Source organism: Xenopus laevis, chromosome 8S, assembly GCF_017654675.1.
Source record: "Xenopus laevis strain J_2021 chromosome 8S, Xenopus_laevis_v10.1, whole genome shotgun sequence".
Lineage (NCBI taxonomy): Eukaryota > Metazoa > Chordata > Amphibia > Anura > Pipidae > Xenopus > Xenopus laevis.
This window is the reverse complement of record NC_054386.1, coordinates 28,727,341-28,749,430: the sequence shown is the minus strand read 5'-3', so window position 1 is coordinate 28,749,430 and position 22,090 is coordinate 28,727,341. Positions and strand designations below refer to the sequence as shown.

Genomic DNA, 22,090 nt, shown 5'->3' with positions numbered 1-22,090 from the left:
ACAGGGGCAGCTTGCAGTTAGTCTTGTTTATAATTTTAAATGATTTAACTATTTTGTGATTCCTAAGGCAACCAAATAGAATTAAAGCCTATTGTAAAGTTGCTTAGCTTTTTATCTTCTTTGGAAAACATTTACCTTGCTTGTCCTCGTTCTCTGATGGGACTCAGGGTAAGAATTCCCAAGCTTCGCTCTATTGTCTTTTTTTCAAAGAGATCGGTGTCATTATATCCTTAAGCGACTAACAGATGCCAGCCAGTCCACGTGTGTGTGTGTGTGGGGGGGGGATATGTAGCAAATTTACATAAAAGATCTCATCTGCTCAGGCTATTAACTGCTTCAAAAGAATGAAAAATGGCTGTTTCCCTTATAAATGTCTGTTACAGGGCCTGTACAGTGCACAAGATTCAGGGGGGACATCACTACATAGAACAGCATTCATTTTATTTCCATTTGCAAGGGAAGGAAGGTTTTTTTTTCTTATTCCTGGGGTCTTTAATTTCCTGTTGTATTCATGCCTAACTCTTATTTATTTGCTTTGTTCCAGATAATGTCCCAGAGGAGCTGAAGGACCCTTTCTATACAGATCAGTATGAACAGGAGCACATTAAGCCACCTGTCATCAAGCTGCTTCTCTCCAGCGAGCTTTACTGTCGGGTCTGCAGCCTCATTTTGAAAGGGGATCAGGTGGCCGCCTTGCAGGGTCACCAGCCCGTCATTCAGGCTTTATCTCGGAAAGGGATTTACATCATGGAGAGCGATGATGCACCTGTGTCCGAATCCGACCTCAGCTGCTGTCCAATCAAAATGGTCAGCATTGAACCATGGATGCTGTTTGCTTCATGTGTCATGTTCTCAGACTATCACCCCCCCCAATTTGTTTCATTCATACTTCCCAAATAACCAGCATTATGAAGCAAGTTACATAACCTTACGGCAAAATATTTTAGGGCACTGTCTCCTGTCTGTATTGCTTGTGCTCTGGGTGCAACTGGATGGCAGTTGCAGTCTCTGGCCAATCAATATCTCCGATAGAATATAGATTGGCAGTACTGCAGCCAGTGTCTCAGCTGCAGGGCAAGCTAAATTAGACAGTGGAGGGGGGAAATGATATTTTATAGAGTTGCTTATAAATGCAGTTAATGGGGGACGCCACCTGAACAAAGATTTTTGCATATTGAAAGTCACATTAAGAACTTTCCAGCCGTTCTTTACATAGTGGGATTCGTTTGGCTGTTTACATTCCCTGCACTCCTGGTTCTGACTGCTTCAGAGAACAGATTTCTGCTGCAGCGTTTCAAAATTCTCCGTTAACAGAAAAGGATAAACAAATACTGCTTTCAACAACAATTACATTATCTTAGAACTGACACATTAGAAAAGTATTAATTTCACTTCAATTGATTTTCTTTTTAAACTCAGGGGCGGTTAAAGGGGTTGTTCACTTTTGAGTTAACTTTTAGTATGAAGTAGAGAGTGATATTCTGAGACAATTTGCAGTTGGTTTTCATTTTTTATTATTTGTGGCTTTTGAGTTATTTGGGTTTTTATTCAGCAGCTCTCCAGTTTGCATTGATTATCTGGTTGCTGGGGTCCAGATTACCCTAGAAACTATGCATTAATCTGAATAAGAGACTGGAATATGAATAGGAGATGTCTGAATAGAGACATAACTAATACAAAGTAGCAATAACAATAAATGTGTAGCCTTAAAGAGCATTTGTTTGTAGATGGGGGTCAGTGACCTCCTTTTGAAAGCTGGAAAGAGTCAGAAGAAAAATGCAAAATAATTAAAAAAAACTATGAAAAATGAATTATGAAGACCAATTGAAAAGTTGCTTAGAATTACTATGACATGCTAAAAGTTAAATTAAAGGTGAACCACCCCTTTAAGAGAAACGCCCACTATACAGCATTTGCTGTGCATTTATTTTTTTCACTCCGCTCCCTCGCCTTATTTGACATGTTGTGGGCCCTGCAGCAATAAAGCATTAAGAGTTATTCATGTGCAGTATCAGCTATAGTTTGCTCTGTCACATGGTGTCAATGCTGTTTCTCTGAAGGGCATAGAAGTGACCTTTCATATCTTATCTACTCTTGTATGTTAGCTGTTTAATTCTTTTGTGACCTCACTATGACACAATTAAAGGGCAAAATAAAAATTTTGACTTCTAAAAAAAAACATAATTCCAAACAATATTCCGATATACATTTATTAACATTTTTCAGTGCTTTTAAAGTTATAAGTAAAAACAATTGCTATTGACAAAGACGTGTCTGTTAATCAGCTGCCTTGTCTTGCATTGTATCAACAGTCTGAGCCACCAGGGCAGTGAAAAGAAAGGGACAGAAAAAGCCTGCTTTCCTAGTATTACATATACAAATAACTTAGAAAAACATAGAAAATTGTAATGCATGTATATTGCAAAGTTGTTTCTAATTATGTTTTCTGTTATTAGGCAAAATTTTATTTTGGGGTTGACTTGCCTTTTAAGCTCTAGCACAGGCGTGGTAAACTGGCCTCGGCATCCCACCCACACCCGAAGGATGTTGGCATTTGCACTGAAAGTTGTAGTATGAGAATATCTGATGGACCTCTTGTATTAAAAGAAGAGTAAACACCTACTTTAACAACAGTGGCTCCAGCAGACTTCTGCAGTGAAATCCAATTCTCAAAAGAGAAAACATATTTTTTTATATTCAATTTTGAAATCTGACATGGGGCTAGACATATTGTCAGTTTCCCAGCTGCCCCCAGTCATGTGATTTGTGCCTGCACTTTAGGATGAAACTACTTTCTGGCAGGCTGTTCTCTCCTACTTATATAACTGAATCCGTCTCAGTGGGACTTTTACTATTGAATGTTGTTCTTAGATCTACCAGGGAGCTGTTATCGTGTGTTAGGGTAGGGACACACTGGGCGATTTGGGGAGATTTAGTCACCTGGCGACTAATCGCCGCGACTTTCCACGACCAATCTTCCCCGAATGCCTCCCCTCACTCTGCGTCTGGATAAAATGAAAAATCGCCTGCGCTAATCACACGCGGCGATTTGTTTTCCGAAGTCGCCCGAAGTTTCCTCGTGAGGCAACTTCGGGCGATTTCGGAAAACGAATCGCCGTGTGTGATTAGCGCCGGCGACTTTTCATTTTATCCAGGCGCAGAGTGAGGGGAGGCATTCGGGGAGAAAAGTCGCTGCGATTAGTCGCCAGGCGACTAAATCTCCCCAAATCGCCCAGTGTGTCCCTACCCTTAGGGAGCTGTTATCTGGTTACCTTCCCATTGTTCTGTTGTTAGGCTGCTGGGGTGGAAAGGGAGGGGGTGATATCACTCCAACTTGCAGTAAAGAGTGACTGAAGTTTATCAGAGCACAAGTCGCATGACTGGGGGAAGCTGGGAAACTGACAATATGTCTAGCCCCATGACAGATTTCAAAATTGAATATAAAAATCTGTTTGCTCTTTTGAACAGTGGATTCAGTGCAGAATTCTGCTGGAGCAGCACTATTAACTGATGTGTTTTGAAAAAAACATGTTTTCCCATGACAGTATCCCTTTAAGGTGGCCATAGACGTTACAATTACAATCTTTCTTGGAAAAGATCATTCCAAGAAAGATCTTTGGATTCAATACACGCGTGTAGAGCTGAATTGTCCGATATACAGGTAGTAATAATAGAATTCTAACTGTATCTGACGATTCAGCACTAAGTGGCAGACGTTCGAATGCCTTCAAAGGCACCTGATCAAAATTTTCCGTCTGGGCCGATCAACAAGCCGACCAAAAACCAAGCCTTCTGCCAATATCGATCGGCTCATCTTCTGCTATACACGCACCGAATATCGAACAAAAATTAGTTTGTACCTCCTCAACAGGCCTTTGTAGGGCTCAGTGCATGATCCAGTCATTGGCCTCAGGGAATCAGCCTGATTTGGCCCAACACGTGGAGGCCTGGACTGGCAGTCTTTATATTCTGACTATGATCTGACAGTGTATGGTCTTTCTTAAGTTTAGTCCCTACTTTTGATTAAATGCAAACTTTTTATGTACTAGAAGCCAGTACTTCACATCGGGATAATATTTGCTGCTAACAGCACTACAGTTTTATCATCGCTATGACCTTGTTTGCTTGTTACCCAGAGACACAGGATACAGACACAGCAAATATAAATTAATAATCTCATGCAATTTGATCTGGAAATAACAAGCTAATCTTCCTGTTCTAACATTTCCCTTTTGTGTTTGGCCAGAGTGCCCACATGTCTATGATCGATGCCCTTATGATGGCGTACACAGTGGAGATGATCAGTATTGAGAAAGTGGTCGCTAGCGTCAAGCGCTTTTCTACATTTAGTGCCTCAAAGGAGCTGCCGTATGATCTGGAAGACGCTATGGTTTTTTGGATTAATAAGGTGTGTATGTATAGGTTTCTGCACTGGTGTATATTAAAGTCTGTCCAGAACATTCCTTCTTTGTATTTTTGTATTAATACATATGGGAGGAGGGAGGTGCCATATTGTTCACATAGACACAGGGGCGTAACTACAGAGGAAGCAGACCGTACAGTATGAGGGTATAGCTTATTGTGTGCCCAGAACATTCCTTCTTTGTATATTTGTATTTATACATATGGGAGGAGGGAGGTGCCATATTTATTCCCTTAGACAGTACAGTATGAGGGTATAGCTTATTGTGTGCCCAGAACATTCCATCTCTGTATATTTGTATTTATACATATGGGAGGAGGGAGGTGCCATATTGTTCACATAGACAGTACAGTATGAGGGTTTAGCTTATTGTGTGCCCAGAACATTCAGTCTCCTGCACTTGTTGGCTAACAATGTATTTACGTGTGTATATCTTTTATTGTATTGTATGGGTGTTTATATTCATCACTGAACATTTTAATAGTACAGGCAGTACCCTTAATAAAAAAGTAAAATACGATATACAGTGATACATTACAGTGATAAGGTGCAATGAGATAATAAATGGGTCTTACCTGTAGAGCTTGCAGTCTAAATCAGTTTTACACTTAGTCTTCCTGTGTTTTATTCTTGTCATTCTGCTGACATTGCCTTTATATAGAGGGCAGTTTTTTTTTTGTAAAATCTACATCCTAACATTGCATCTTCTTCTTTTTTCATTTTCATATTTTTTTTTTAATTTCCACAGGTGAATCTAAAAATGAGGGAAATTTTGGAGCGAGAACAAAGGATAAAACAACAAGTTATAGAAAGTCCAAGCCATCCAAAGGTAAAGGCAACAATTTATAGTGAATGGTTATGCAGGACACAAGGTGAGAGACACATATAGTTTACATGCTTAGTAAAGGAACAGTATCACAAAAAAAAAACTGTTTTAAAATAATGAAGTATATATGTCCTGTTGTTATGCACTGGTACAACTAGTGTGTTTGCTTCAGAAACACAACTATAGTTTTTATAAACAAGCTGCTGTGTAGCCATGGGGGCAGCCATTTAAGCACATGATACACAGTAGATAACAGATAAGCAACTTAGAATCACATTGTTTATTACAGAGCTTATCAGTTATCTACTGTGTATCCTGTGCATTTTTTTCTTTTTTCAGCTTTGAATGGCTGCCCCCATGGCTACACAGCGGCTTGTTTATATAAACTATAGTAGTACTTATCTGTTATCTACTATGTATCCTGTGCTTGAATGGCTGCCCACATGGCTACACAGCAGCTTGTTTATATAAACTATAGTAGAGTTTCTACTAGTACCAGTTGTACTAGTGCAGGGCAACAGGATATTATATTTTCATTAATTTTAAAAGATTCATTTTTTGTTTTTTTTTCTATTCCTTTAATTAAACCCATTATTTCTGCTGTAGGCCTATGTGTACACCAGTCAAGACAAAGTTTAAGTATGGGCTTGTAGTTCTATGTCAAGGCAGCTGCCGTAGAGCGTTAAAGCTTGGCAGTGTCTCTTTAACTCCCTCCAGCTGCCACTTTAATAGGGAAATATGTGATTTATGAACTGATGCAGCAAGATTAATCCTTGTGTGAGAATCCTGTGATCTGCCCAGCATTTCCCATTCCAGAACTGGACATTGGGAGATGTATTCCTTACCCCTTGGATGCTTTTTGTATTTGCTTGAGCATGAAACGGTTTGCATAATGCCCCCTCTAATAACCTGCACCTTTAACGTTATTCCTAGAATGTGCTTCAAAACTTCTCCTTACTCTGCCTATTTTCTTCTCCTTGTTTTCCCTTCCCCGGAACAAAAAGTCTCCTTCAAAATGGTATTGGAAATTAGTACCTGTAAGTGAAATGCTCCAACACCTTTTGTTTAAATCATCTATCCATCTGACCATGGCGTATTTCCATTGTAGCCTTTATTTCTGTATTTCCTTATGTGTTTAGCCCATAGTGGGTTGCCCACCCATTATCAGAGTCATCACGGCCAAACTGGACAACGTCCTTCCATATCCCCAGGCCATGGTGGCCTTTGTGTTAATCTGGCACCTTGTAGAAAGTAATATTGAATTCCGTCTGCCCAGTTTGACTTGATAACGTAGAACTGCCCAAAAAGAAGCAGAATTCTGCTCCTGTCTTTGCTTTTGGGACATTTGCAAATGTGAAGATGTTGTCCATTTGTTTTCATCCATGACATGACTAACCATCATTTGTTCGCTGTTTTATGTCTTCGTTGTCTTCATATTTTATTGCACACCCGCCCAATGTAAAGCCTGATCTAATGCACGCACTAGCCCACTGCATGAGGGAACCTGCAGAATATTCACGTGTGGTACAGTATATTCTACCTTAAGTAGAAGAAAATATGCAAAGCTTTCTTGTGTTTGGGAACGCCTTTGTTCAGGTGCGAGCAGCTTGTAGCCCTTTAAATAACAGACTACAACTCCCAGCATCCCTTAATGGCTAAATGTCTTCTGCTGCAATTCCCAGAACCTCATGACACCCTTCCAACTACATCTAGAAGGCCACAACCTGCTCGTCCTACTTCTAGCTTGTTGTGTGTGTCTCTTGCTAGTTGGCCGAGCACAGCATATTTCCTATGTAGAGGTTAAAACACTGTAAAATGTCTTGATATGTTTTGAAAATGCTTCCCCTCCCCTCTCAAAACCCAACCCCGCCACCCCTCCTGCCCAAAAGCAGTGCTTACTCCAAATCAGCTTCAGCTTGCATGGTGGAGATTGAATTTGTAGTGTTTATTATCAATGGGGAGATAAACCCTGCAACACATCTTACTGTAAAATTGCTGCGAGATCTCTTCTGAGCACCGTTGCAATTTCCCCCCCTCCCTATGGCTTTGATAATATTGGTAGTCTGCCAGACAGAACTTCAAAAGCTTATAGGGGGTGGTTCACCTTTAAGTTAACTTTTAGTATGTTATAGAATGGCCGATCTAAGCAATTTTTCAATTTGTCTTCATTACTTATTATGTATAGTTTTTGAATTATTTTCCTTCTGACTTTTTCGCTGACCCCATCTTAAAAAAAAAAAATGCTCTGTAAGACTACAAATGTATTGTTATTGCAACTTTTTACTCCTTTCTATCCAGGCCTCTCCTATTCATATTCTAGTCTCGTATTCAAATCAGTGCATGGTTTCTAGGGGAATTTGGACCTCCGCAACCAGATGGCCGAAATTGCAAATTGGAGAGCTGCTTAATAAAATGCTAAATAACTAAAAACCCACAAATAATAAAAAATTAAAACCAATTGCAAATTGCCTCAGAATATCCCTCTCTACGTCATACTAAAAGTTAATTCAAAGGCGAACACTCCCTTTAATATACTGAAGCAGGAAGCATCCCCTGACACTTCTTTCCTCCGTTCCTTATGACAATGGATTAATAGAATTTAACAGAGATCTGCCTGGAGACTCTTCCTGCTTGAAAACAACAGGGGCCCATGTGTTACTTATTCAGTATATCGACATTGGTTGACTTATAATATCATGAAAACCACAGGTAAATTGCTCATAAGAGCACATATTGAAATCCCAAACTTCCATTTATAGATTTTATTTTATTAGTTTTCATTTATATTGGTTTTGTAGCTAATGTTATATAGGTCTTGGAGTGTTGGGTAGTTTATTTTCCCTGTCATGGCTCAAAAAAAAACTATAATTATCTTAGGGGATGCAAGAATTATGCCAAAGTTCCAAAGCAGACCTAGCCAAAGACCACAGAAGCCCCATGTGCCGTTAGACCAAGGGCTAAAAGTGATTGGATAAAATATTTATGAGTAGGTGCACTGTTTTTGTAACTATTGGCTGATCCCGGCCCCCAACCAAACTACCTCACCCCAAAGGCCTTGAAGTTGTGAAACTCCTAATACTCCTTAGAAAACAACATAGATTTATAAAATTGGGGGGGGGGGGGTTTGCTCTGTTGCAAATAGAACTGTATGTTGATGTATACTATTGTTTCATTTAGGTACGTTACCGGAGAGACCATCCCTCAAGCAGGCATCTGCCTTACTTTCCTATACTTGAAGATCTAACGAAGGACATTAGCGACGGGGCGGCACTTCTCGCGGTGATACACTTCTACTGCCCTGAGCAGATGAAACTGGACGGTAGGCACCAGTTATGCACCCTAGTCTGAGGACCACAAACTGGAATTTCATTGTAATAACCATAGGGCACATGGTGGTAACCAGTTGCTCTATTGACCGTGCTGTGTTTATCTGTATCCTTATAGATATCTGCTTGAAGGAAGTTACGTCAATGGGCGACAGTGTGTACAATATTCAGCTCCTTAAAGAGTTTTCTAATGAATATTTAAACAAATGTTTCTATTTAACCTTGGAAGACATGCTGTACACCCCGTTAGTTCTGAAGGTAGGTACTCTCTAGTGCACAGGCTTTGTTATCGAGCATTTCTTGCATGTTGCCAATGGTATGCTCTCTGTCTTTTATTTCAGCCCAACATCATGGTTTTTATAGCAGAGCTTTTCTGGTGGTTTGAAAATGTAAAGCCTGAATTTGTTCACCCCAGAGACACGCAAGAGCTGAAAGAAGGTAAAGTTCATGTTTGCTGTTATTCCTCTTATTGTACAGGTATGGGATCCATTATACAGAAACCCATTATCCCATAGACTCCAATATAATCAAATTTATTAACATAATCAAAATGATTATTTTCTCTGTAATAATAAACGAGTAGCTTTTACTTGTTCCCAACTAAGGTGTAATTAAACCTTATTGTAAGAAAACCAGCCCATTGGGTTTATTTCATGTTTACATGATTTTCTAGTAGACTTAAGGTATGACGATCCTGGATAAAGGTCCCATACCTGTACCAGGATTCTGCATGGGATGGGGCCTTCAAGTTACTGATGTAGAAAGTATCTCCTGATGCTTCTCTGCTCAGTTGTCACATTAGGCGATAGAAGTTGGCAGTCCCTGCCTCAGTAAATTACACTTTTGCCGTTCTGTTTGGACCCCACCTGTATAAAGCAACAGAAGGCAGGAACAGAACTTATTTGCTGTAACCAAAAATCTTTTTTAGGTCCTCATCTTCAGCACTTTGCAGGGAATATTCTCTTTACCATGTAAATTTCATGTAATTTCAAATTGGGTATCAACTAGAACTCTGAAGCAGGCCTCCTGCCTATGGGTCTGCTGTCTGTATTATAATGCCTGTGCACACAGGCAGAAAGGTTTATATAAATACACCAGAAAACCCTCAAAGTAATGCTGCTCTGAGTCCTCTGTCAAAAGAAACACAGAATTTCATTCCTTCTATTGTGTTCACATGGGCTTCTGTATCAGACTTCCTGTTTTCAGCTTAAACCTCCAGGGCTAGGGCTTGAGCATGCTCCTCTCTCCCCACTCCTCCCCTCCCTGCTGTAATCTGAGCCCAGAGCTATGAGTGTGCAGGGAGACTCAGGCAGGAAGTGATGTCACACCAAGCTAATATGGCAGTTGCTATCCTAAACAAACAGAGGGAGTTTGTAGAGCTGTTTACTCAGGTATGGCAAAGCATTTTACAGAATAAATATAGTGTTATAGTTGCACTATTCTTCGGTAGCTTTCCGTCTCCTTCAAATACTCTGGGTTCAATTTGTGGACCCCTGTTTTATGTTTCTTTTCTCTTTGAAAAAATTTTATTTCTCTGTCTAGATATTAACTTAATTTCACTTTTTTTTGTTTTGTTCTTGCGCAGCTAAAATCGTGATGCATCCAAAAACCAGTCGGCCCCAAGTTCCAATTTCTAATGCAACAAAGCGCAGCTTTCTAGCTAGCCCGGGCAGCACAACTGATTCTCAGGCAACGGCTGCATCCGAATCTTGCAGCAGTAATTATCTACAGGCTGAGGATGCAGAGAAGTATGTTTTGTTAAAAACTAAGCATGTCTTTCATGGCCCTCTACCCCCTCTGCTAACTATAGTATAATAAAACTCAAGGCACACAGGGGGAATGTTTGTTAGTTAAATTGGTATACCGTAATGACTCTGAATTGACAACAAGTGTATTTAACGATAATATATTTGATAGTATATGTACAATAGTTGCCAACTAACCCTTGTTTTAATGTATAGTGGAAAGGGATGTGCAGTCTTCAGCCCATCACACCCATTATTGCCTTTGAGACAAAAGCAGCAGAAGTCTGTCAAGCCAGAAGAGAGTTTAAGTAAGTACGACAGCATAGTAATATATGGTACTGTAACTCATAAGTGAATGCATACTCCTCCTCCCATTGCTCTTTTAGTATTATATTGATCTTTGTTTCTTAACCATGGGTCCCTAGATGTTGCTGGACTTCATATCCCCAAACCAAGTAACTTTTCAGTCAGTGTAAAGCAAGTTGACATAGTTTTGGCCTTCTGTGGGGCTATTGATTCAATAAATTGACACAATTTATTTTATTTCAGATCACCGAGATCAGGCAAACTCACTGACACGGGCTGATGGACAGCCTATGGCCTCCATTATTGCCTGGAAAGAGAAAAAGCCAAGGTATGTATTCTGCAGATCGTTATCACTCTTTTGGTAGCATAGGATACTGTAAAGAATCATGCCATCAAATGAATGTATTTTTATGTCGAAATTAAACAGAAATAAATTACACGTTGTGTAAATTCCTCTGTCGTCAATACCTTTTCAATAATCTGTTAAACAAATCAATTACCATAACAATCAATTTTTTTTTTGTTTTCCCCTTTTAGACCCCTTTCCCAGACGTTTGCCCTCCACCATGCAGCAGATGATGTAGAGTCAACATCCGGGGATAGCATTAGCCTTGCTAGATCTATCAGCAAGGACAGCCTTGCCTCAAACATTGTCAACCCAACTCCAAAGCATCAGTCCTATCCCACACCTATAAAGGTTTTACCCAAGAGCCTACTGGGTAATGTTGATATCGAAGACGATGAGGAAGAACTTGTTGCATTTATCAGGTCAGATGACGCATCGTGTCCAGGAGACCTTGAGCTGCAGAGTGTTTCCTCCAGGGCATCAAGTCAAATGAGCACATCAAGGTTGAGAAGGCCGGCAGATTTAGAGAGCAAGCCAGACAGTTTCTTCTTAGAACCACTAATGCCGGCAGTGTTAAAACCGGCAAAAGAAAAACACATGGTTCCCAAAAGTGAAGAGTATGGGGAAGGAAAACAAAAAGGGTTTTCTTCAAAAAGGCAAAACGAAGGGAACCAATCATTTTCACGAAAGAAAATAATCAACAATCACACTGGACATGACTTGAATAGGACTTTTACTCCACTTTCTAGTTTGGAGTCTGACCCTTTAAGGACAGATCCTGTACAGCTTTCTATAGAGAGTGGGAATGGTAACTTCAGGCCTCTTGCTACTAGTAGTGTGGAGCCAAGTGAGCATGGTGGGGGATTCTTTCTTCATGATCTTAATGCTGATGATGATGTTGAGGACAAGCCCAGTGCGGGCAATTTAATAATGGAGGACCCTCATAAGCCAGACACCACATGGACAGTATTAAGACCAGGTTCTGAAAATTTAGATGTAGGCGGATGTGAAGAAGTTGCTGTTTCCCGCCCAGTCGGTAAATACATAGGCGAGGAAGAGTCTGTTAAGTTGCAAGAAGATCTGAAGCTTAAAGAGCATGATGACAAAGACGATGCAAGCGGACGTTCCAGCCCATGCTTAAGTACCATTTCCCAAATCAGTAGTGCGTCCATGGCTAGTGGGAGCATGCGAATGACTAGCTTTGCAGAACGCAAATTTCAAAAGCTTAATAGCTATGAAACCAAGTCTAGTACTAGCAGCTCCCAGAAGACGACTCCTGATGGATCAGAGTGCTGCCCTCCTCCACTAACGACCTGGAAACAGAGGAGAGAACAAAGCCCTGGGAGGCAAAACAGAGATCATGCCAACGTGTTGGCTTCGGAGCTAGTCCAGCTTCACATGCAGCTAGAAGAGAAGAGGCGGGTGATAGAGGCTCAGAAGAAAAAAATGGAGTCTCTATCTGCCAGGCAACGCTTAAAATTGGGTAAGGCAGCCTTCCTGCATGTTGTGAAAAAAGGAAAACCAGAAACTGTAGCTCAGCCCGTGAAACCAGAGCACGGCTTTAGGGATTACACTAAGCGGACACCCGAGGATATAGATACTGTTTCTGTAAACGCTAAAGTGGAGCAATACTTGGAGTCCATAGACCCTGGAATTGTGAGCAGCGAAGTTCAAGAAGCCTTCACAGACCCCAAACTGAAAGACCCAGCCTTGTTAGAAGCAGATATATGCAATTTAATGGCAGATGCCAATCCGGAGGATATAGACTCTGAAATTGATGTCAATGAGTGTGATCTTTCTATTGAAAAGCTGAATGAAACCATCAGCACGCTGCAGCAGGCGATAATGAAAATATCCCAGCAACAAGAGATGCTAATGAAGGCGCCCTCCATGGCTGTCCCTCCTCTCCCCAGCAGTTCCCAAGACCATAAACTAAAGCCTTCGGTGCAGTTTGTTGAACCTATATCGCCGCCAGGCATGCCAATTGTTCGTAAAACAACACGTTTCGGTCAGGGTCGTAATGCTCGGTCATTGCGAGTAACTGAGCAGAAATTGGCAAAGGAAAAAATGCAGAGTTCTTCCCGTGTGATAACCCCAACCAACAGCATAGAAACAGTACCCCATTTAAAATCTGTGCAACCCCTAAAATCCCCCAGTGTACCCACTGAAGAATCCCCAGTAGAAGTTGTGCCAGAACAAGGAAGTGCTTCCCAGGATAAACCAACAACAGGGGGGTTTAGACTCCACAATGACAATAGTCAAAGGACATTTGTTCTGTCCACTTCCAAAGATGCCAATATTATCTCTGAGCAGATGCACCGAGAGGTTATTAGCAGTTCGAGAGTCGCTGGAGTAAGTACGTCAGAAAGCTCAGGGAAAGAAAATGTTCCAGTCGATGAGCGGCATAAAAGCAGCCTTATCGAGGTGGATCTCTCAGATCTTAAAGAACCTGATGAAGGAGAAGAAGAGTCTGATCACCCTGAAAAAACCAAGGACATCATAAGCGATGACCAGAAGTCGGGTGTGGGATTTTTCTTCAAGGCAAGTATTAAGTAAAATTTAAAAAGTGTAGTTTTACCTCTTAAAAATGCTATAAGTTAAGTGTATGTGGCCAAATTCTCTTTCTGGGTTTGCAGTGAATATTTTATCAGACCAAGTGTCACTTCCCTTGAAACTGAAAGAAAATGTGTTGGCTTTTGAAGATTTCAGAGTGCTGTGCTTAAAGAGCATGTCAACCCAAAAATATAGTTTTTCCTAATGAAAAACACTATTATTCTAAGCAACTTCCCAATATACATTCATTCCTCATTCTCACTGGGTCTTTAGTTCTGTGTAACTGTCATTGTGTCTGTCACTTTCTCTGCACTGCTGCTTCTGACTCCTGATACAACTTCCCAATATCCATTCATTCTTTATTCAGACTGGGTTTATAATTCTGTGTAACTGTCGTTGTGTCTGTCCCTTTCTCTGCACTGCTGCCTCTGCCTCCTGATACAACTTCCCAATATCCATTCATTCCTCATTCTCACTGGGTTTATAGTTCTGTGTAACTGTCATTGTGTCTGTCCCTTTCTCTTCTCTGCACTGCTGCCTCTGACTCCTGATACAACTTCCCAATGTCCATTCATTCCTCATTCTCTTCTCTGCACTGCTGCCTCTTACTCCTGATACAACTTCCCAATATCCATTCATTCCTTATTTTGTAGAAACAGACATATTTTGCTACATTTGAACACCAATGTTATTTTTTCCATTTAATCCCAAGACCTTTAGGGCACAGGCCTGTCTGCTTTAGTACTGAAACTATGCAGAAAACTCCAGTACTGCCAAATTCTACACCATGTCTGCCGTAATTACGACTTCCACCTGTCACTGCTCAGATGGGGCGTATTTCATTGAGATGCCGTGAATGTAATTTATTCCAGACATGGGGTCAGGATAGGGCTGTTTGGCCGTTTTTATTACCGGTGGAATAAACACTTATTGAGACATTAGCTAAAGTACATTAGCTAAAGTGTTTACACAATGCAACCGGTAATAAGATATCCGGTATATATTGGAGGCATGCTTAGGACAAATGACACAAGAGTCGATATCAGGTGCTTTGATGCCCCTTACTTTTTGGTGCTCTGGAAGATGCACCACATTGCCTAAAATCGCTCAACTTTGGCAGCATTGTCAGGCTATTGTCTTTAAAGGAGAACTAAAGCCTAACTAAAGAAGTAGCTAGAAATGTTGTACATTATGTTTTAGGCTTCTGTACCAGCCCAAGGCATCCACAGCCCTTTAGTAATAAAGATCTGTGTCTCTGAAGATGCCCCAGTAGCTCCCCATCTTCATTTCTGTTAATTCGCTGCACATGCTCTGTGCTGCTGTCACTTACTGAGCTTATGGACCCACTCACAATATACAGTACACATCGAATATAAATGTCACAATATAAGGCTGATTAGTAAGTAATACAGATAATTACTACATGGCAGCACAGAAACCAGTTAAACTAGCATCAGAATTTAATAATCAACCTTGTAGCATCACCTTATATTACAGACCAACCTCATTTTCTGCTTGATAATTTGAGATGACCCCTAAGCTTAGCTTCTCAACAGATGTTTAGAGCCCACTGAGCATGTGAGTATTGCAGGCACTTTCCAAGATGGTGACCCCCTGTGACAAGTTTGAAGTCCTGGATCATTGCTGCTATTGAGAAGCTGAAGCTTTAGGCTGGTGCAATAAGTTCAGTATATAAAATATGGCATTTTTAGCCACATTAATTTGTAGGGTTTTGTTCTCCTTTAAGAAACACAGCAGTCCAGATTTCCAAGAAATACATCTTCTAACTGGAGGCCAACAAGACACTTAAGCCACCAGTCATTGGGTATCTGGCACAGCACGTTACCATTTGTAAAATTTTATTTTTCTGACCATTGATCCTTATCCTTAAAACCTTCAGGATGAACAGAAAGCTGAAGACGAGCTGGCAAAGAAACGCGCAGCCTTTCTGATGAAGCAGCAGCGTAAGGCTGAAGAGGCACGGCTCAGAAAGCAGCAGCTAGAGGCTGAGGTTGAACAGAAACGTGACGATGCTCGGTAATTATAATAGAAGCTCCTCTGTGTTTCACAGGTGGCATATGTACGCACTGTACATACAGTATTTCCCTCTAATAACACTGTAGACTATAGGCAAATGCAGAGATTACAGTGGGTCATAGCAGGGTATGTTTTGATTGGAGGATGAGTGCATGAGATCCTTGGATTGTAAGCAGGGCATGGGGGAACACACCATAGATGCTATAAGAAAGCATACAGTAACTTCCCTATGCTTTGGTATAGCCTGTTCATAGTTGAACATGCATGGCAGCAATAATAAAAGCATTGACCCTGATGATATTCCTTGTCTTTGACATGTTACAGTCGCAAAGCTGAAGAAGACCGAATACGGAAGGATGAAGAGAAGGCCCGGAGAGAGCTCATCAAGCAGGAGTATCTCAGAAGGAAGCAAGAACAGATTCTGGAAGAACAGGGGCTTGGCAGGCCAAAGCCTAAACCGAAATCCAAGAAGACTCGCCCCAAATCTGTCCATCGAGAAGAATCCTACAGTGACTCCGGAACAAAATATTCCTCTACGCGTACGTGCACTCTTCTGTCTCTTTTAGAGGAAGTAGTTTTGAACGTAGCACCAGATACACATTACCCCACAACCCACATAAACCAATCAAGTGTTTTCTTTCTTTATCCTCTTAGTAAAAGACTAGTGCTTTCTTTGGGGATTGAGGAATTACTATATTACTATTTGTCAGGGTTCAAAACAGTAGACGGGGCCCAATATTAAGTCTCTACTCACAGGTTAAGAATAACTGGTTTATCTTAAAGGGGATCCATCACCCAAAAAATTCCAAATCCTATGTTATCATGTTAGTCAAGCAAAATGAACTTTAATTGCACTGTATAAATTATTTGAATCTTGTTTCCATCAGTCTGGGAAATTATAGCAAGCAGGCAGGAGCCATTTTATGGATACTGTTATTAATCTTGTCTCACAATCTTGTTTGTGCACCAGAATGGGGGACCTGATGTCCATCCCCATGCCCTGGCTACACAATTAAATGGTGGGGAGAGCAGTGACATCTAGTAAGTGCTAAATGGAAAGAAAGAAATTGCTTGCCCCGCCTCTATGCCACTATTTTTTAAATGAGTTTACAACAGCTAGAAACAATTTAATAAATAAAAGACTTTGGTTTTCATGTTTAATTTGAAAAGGACTTTTACTATGCAGCTTTTTATGTCTGGATGACAGGTCCACTTTAAATTGCATTTCCTTTCTTTTTATAGCTGATAATTTAAGCAGCGCTCAGTCTGGATCAAGCTTGTCTTTGGCCTCAGGTGCTACCACAGAAGCTGAGAGTGTGCACTCAGGAGGGACCCCTTCACACAGGTATACATTAGGCTTTGTCAGCATCTGACTTTTCTTTTAGCCACACCCGGGGCCAGGGAGGGAGGGAGGTAGGAAGTCGCTTCCGGCTTTCGCGCAAGGACTGGGTCTTGGCCAGCAGGAGCAATCCGTTTTTCTCAGTCCAACACTGGGCTTTGTGCACTTTCCAGAGCAAATATCCGTTCATCCTTCTGAGAAATACAACTTTTATTTTCCCTTTAATATAGAGTTGACTGTGTGGATGCTCCATCAGGAATGGGCAGGCACCAGAGCAGGAATGCAGAACGAGACTGGGAGAATGCATCAACTGCATCTTCTATTGCATCTGTAGCAGAATATTCAGGTAAGGCTCATAATTATATAATCAAGATAATTTAGAGTAATTCTCCCCCCCCCACCTAAAATTGTAATTTCAAAACCCTATCAGCAATAGGTCACCCAATTGCCCAGTCACATTCTACTGGAGAGTTATGAAGTAGCAGATCATGACTGGTTGACTAGCGGCTGCAGACCCACACTTCACCCAATCATAATCTGCTACTCTATTCTGTACTGTTTTCCATCCGTCCAAAAAGCTGGCCGTATTGTGTTACGCAGTCGTACTCCTCTCTTTATGTGTATATGTATATCAATTTAAATAGCTGGAGGAGAGTTCCCAATAGAGGAATTCAGGGTTGGGATTTCAGTGTTAAAGGAGAACTAAACTCTTAAAATGAATATGGCTAAAAATGCCATATTTATATACTGAACTTATTGCACCAGCCTAACGCATCTCAATAGCAGCAATGATCCAGGACTTCTAACTTGTCACAGGGGGTCACCATCTTGAAAAGTGTCTGTGACACTCACAGGCTCTGAGCAGCTGTTGAGAAGCTAAGCTAAGGGGTTGTTGCAAATTATCAAGCAGAAAATGAGGTTGCCTGTAATATAAGCTGATGCTACAGGGCTGATTATTAAATTCTGATGCTAGTTGCACGGGTTTTTGTGCTGCCATGTAGTAATTATCTGTATTAATTACTAATCAGCCTTATATTGTGACAATTATATTCTATGTGTACTGTATTTTGTGAGTGGATCCCTAAGCTCAGTAAGTGACAGCAGCACAGAGCATGTGCAGTGAATAAGCAGAAAAGAAGATGGGGAGCTACTGGAGCATCTTTGGAGACACAGATCTTTACTGCTAAATAACTGTGGTTGCCTTGTGCTGGTACAGAAGCCCAAACATAATGTACAGTATTTGTAGCCTACTTTTTTAGTTAGGCTTTAGTTATCCTTTAAGGAGCCTCTAGAAAGGAATGTTTTTAGATGAGATGTGGCAATTGAAGTGGGTGCTATCCAGGATTTGCCAGGATTCACCCTTTTTCAGCAGGATTTGCCCGAATCCTTGTGTCTGGTCAAACGAAATCCTAATTTGGATATATCAGAGAGCAATATTCTGAGACAATTTGCAATTATTTGTGGTTTCTGAGTTATTTAACTTTTTAACTTCTTATTCAGCAGCTCTCCAGCAGCTCTCCAGTTTGCAGTTTCAGCAGTCTGGTTGCTATGGTTCAAATTACCCTATCAACCATGCACTGATTTGAATTTGAGGCTGGGATACGAAAAGGAGAGGCCTGAATAGAAAGATGAGTAATAAAAAGTATTAATAACAATACATTTGTAGCCTTACAGAGCATCTGTTTATTAGGTGAAGTCCGTGAACCCCAATTTGAAAGAAGAAGACAAATAATTAAAAATGTATACAAAAGAAAACATGAAGGCCAGTTGAAAAGTTGCTTAGAATTAGCCATTCTAGAACATCCTAAAAGTTAACTGAAAGGTGAACCACCCCTTTAATGATGGAATAAAACACATACAACATATGTTAATACATTGTTTCTGGTTTTTCTTTCCTCAGGTCCCAAACTTTATAAAGAGCCAAGCAGCAAGTCTAATAAACCGCTTATTCACAATGCTATATCCCATTGCTGCCTCGCGGGAAAGGTGAATGAGGCAATAAAAAATTCAACTTTGGATGTAAGTAAGCAGCCTCCATATATGTTACAATTACGATCTTTCCTGATACCAATGGTGGTAAATCTAATACATTTAAATGTACTCAAAACTGTAATGTTATCTTGTTTAAGAAAAAACTCAAAAGTCTAAAATTTGAATAAAAGTTACTAACCGATTCGAGTTTTCCACCGAAAAAAAAAACTCGAATGTCAGGAAGGCTATTAACATCTTCCAATTGGTCAACGGACCTCTGCCATGGACTTGAACATGAATTCCGCAGGTTTTAGGTGAAGATATTGTTCATATCAGAACTGTTTCCATGTTCGAGGTATGATAAATCTCACATTGGAATTTACATTCGAGTTGGTACTTTTAAATTTGTAAGTTAGTCAGTTGTCGGATATAGAAGTAGAAACAAAAGAATTCTACCTTTATCTGACAATTCAGCACTAACCTTGTTCTGACGATATCGGTCGTCTCATCTCCAGCCATAGACACACCGAATCCGTTTCATACGATATTATTGGTGCGTCTTTGACCACCTTTAGATAAGGGTTTTTTGTTTAAAGGAACAGTTCAGTGTAAGAATAAAAAATATGTGAATAGATAGGCTGTGCAAAATTAAAATTGTTTCTAATATAGTTTATTAGCCAAAAATGCATTCTATAAAGGCTGGAGAAGGGAATGTTAAACAGGACAGAACACTACTTCCTGCTTTTCAGCTCTCTAAGTTAGTCAGCGACTTGAAAGGGGGCCACATAGGACATAACTATTCAGTGAGTTTGCAATTGATCCTTAGCATACAGCTCAGATTCAAAAGCAACAGTTATGACCCATGTGGCCCCCTGCCTGGTAACCAATCTGTGGAAACCAGGAAGTAGTGTTCTTGCTATTATGCTAGACATCTACTCACTCCAGCCTTTATACTTTACATTTTTATATTTTTTTATACTATATTAGAATTTTTTTTATTTTGCACAGCCTATTTACCCAGTTTTTGTTTTTATCATGAACAATTAATTTCTTTAAGAACAAATTAATGATATTTCTCCTCTGCGGTTTTATATATATCCCCATGCGCAGGAGCTAGAGAAGTGCGACTCCAACCACTACATTATCCTTTTCCGCGACGCCGGCTGCCAGTTCAGAGCACTTTATTCCTACTATCCAGAAACCGAAGAGATCTGTAAACTGACAGGGACGGGCCCGAAGAACATCACCAAGAAGATGATCGATAAACTTTACAAATACAGCTCGGACAGAAAACAGTTTACTGTGATCCCGGCCAAAACCATGTCGGCCAGCGTGGACGCGCTGACTATCCATAACCATTTGTGGCAAGCCAAAAGGCCCGCCTTGCCAAAGAAAAATTCCTTGGGCAAGTAACACCTGCTGGGCAGATGTAGCTCTGGTTTAGAGAGCAAAACGTTTACTTTATTTTCACCCGTGGATACAAATTCTACTGCACTTTGAATGTTATTTTTTTTTTTCCCCCACAAGGGAATTTTAAGGAGACGGTTATTGCTAAATCCCACTTGCTGTTACAGACCTTTCCAGCACCAAACTGAAGGAAAGCAAAAATCAGTGTTTATCCCTCTTGTTTTTCGTTTGTCGCTGCCTCCTGGGTTATTTTTACTCCACGAATGAATGGGTAATTCTGTGCTGTGAATGTCAACATGGACAATTTACTCCATAAACGGAAGACATTGCACGCAGCAAGCGTCGCCATCCAGTGGATTTACTTTTACTTGAAGTGCCCGGGCATCTCCCGTCGGAAACAAAAATGGAATAGTCACTGCTGGGTTTCAGTCTGTAGGAGATTTACACAGCAACATTGGCACTACAATAAGCTCCTTTATATTTTAGACTTTAGGATTTAAACCAGGAATTAAACAGTACACGCATTTCTTTCTTTTTTTTCTTTAGTGCAGTGATGCTTCATTTCCGATTCATTGTCCTGAGAAATTGTGTGCTATAGAAGTAGCGGAGTGTGGGGGGGGGGAGTCCACAATACGCACGGTTCATCTGTCTGTAAACATGGCGGTGCACTTAATATATAAAATCACTGTCCTTTTTAATGGTTTTATGACGTCTTCATATGTTTATTTTATCTTCGTTGCTGTATCGTACGTGCCCTGACGCACATGGGGCAAGCCGTGAGAGAGCATGTGTGCCAAGATTTTTATTTTGGGTTGACTTATTTATTCTGAAACAAAATTATGATTCTTATTTTTTTTTTTTGATTGATCTCATTAAAATACAAGTATGATTTTGCAATCGAATATGGAGTTTTGTTTTCAAATTCCAGGAAGTTTTTTGGGCACGGTCTATGCCGAACTGATCTGTTTTAGCTCTGTTTTTTTGAGATAGCACTGACACAAAAAAATGGTTCCAAATCATGAAAACACTAATTGCTATTTTGATGTTTTTAATGCACTTTGATTTGTTTTTCTTGTTGTTGTTGTTCCGTTGAGCTATGCCGTTTTTGTTACAGCTCAGACAAAAATTGGCAACCGACAATTCACATTTGCACATTTTTATTTGTTGTCGATTATTACTTGAAATAAGGAGTTGGTACAGACGGGAAGCGCTCATGTTTCATTTAAAACAGAATCCAGCGAATGCTCTTGTGCCCTTAAGCTCTTCATGTATAAAATGTGTGGAAACGTAGGCTGATCATGGGGTCTTCCATCGCTGTTCCATCAACAGAACCTCCAATAATAATACCCTACCATATTGATCTTTAGATTGCTGCATTCGTGTGTATATTTGTTTGTCACTAGTTTTATGTAAATAACAAAAAAAAAAAAGAAGCTTTATAATTCTGAAGTGCTAAAGAGGCTAATACCACATTCGATTTTTCTGCTAAAATGCTTTTTTTCCCCCTCCACCCTTGTGCTCCCTCCCCAAATGGCGGAAATGATGTTCCATATTTATTTTATGAAAGCACTGAACTGAAATAAAATGTAACTGTATTCTTTTTCCATTTATTTTTTTTAATGTGTGCATTGTTATTTAATTATTTTTTTATCTACTTTCCACCTGTAGTGTTTTAAATTGCCATGCCTTGGTTAATTTCTTTTTATTTAACAAAAAAAATTGTCTTTTTCTGAAAAAGGTTTGTTCCAGCCAATAACATGCTTTGCCTAAATTGTGGTCCCTTTTTCTAACAGTTTCTTTGAGTAAGCACT

General features: G+C 40.2%; 1 protein-coding gene across 2 annotated transcripts in view; it reads left to right on the top strand.

Annotated features, from left to right (window-relative positions):
- The window catches only part of camsap1.S (calmodulin regulated spectrin associated protein 1 S homeolog), a 31,523-nt gene extending 9,644 nt beyond the window's left edge, over window positions 1-21,879 (top strand). Inside the window, exons 3-19 of one of the 2 annotated variants that reach the window (XM_041574173.1) lie at window positions 545-807; window positions 4,247-4,408; window positions 5,172-5,252; window positions 6,254-6,286; window positions 8,427-8,568; window positions 8,694-8,833; window positions 8,917-9,013; window positions 10,161-10,323; window positions 10,537-10,628; window positions 10,870-10,954; window positions 11,164-13,513; window positions 15,426-15,562; window positions 15,887-16,101; window positions 16,805-16,907; window positions 17,132-17,247; window positions 18,802-18,920; window positions 19,983-21,879. In XM_041574173.1, coding sequence (XP_041430107.1) covers window positions 545-807; window positions 4,247-4,408; window positions 5,172-5,252; window positions 6,254-6,286; window positions 8,427-8,568; window positions 8,694-8,833; window positions 8,917-9,013; window positions 10,161-10,323; window positions 10,537-10,628; window positions 10,870-10,954; window positions 11,164-13,513; window positions 15,426-15,562; window positions 15,887-16,101; window positions 16,805-16,907; window positions 17,132-17,247; window positions 18,802-18,920; window positions 19,983-20,285 — 4,601 coding nt within the window. In that variant the 3' untranslated portion in view covers window positions 20,286-21,879. 2 annotated transcript variants of the gene reach the window in all.
- Window positions 21,880-22,090: the final 211 nt, after the last annotated feature.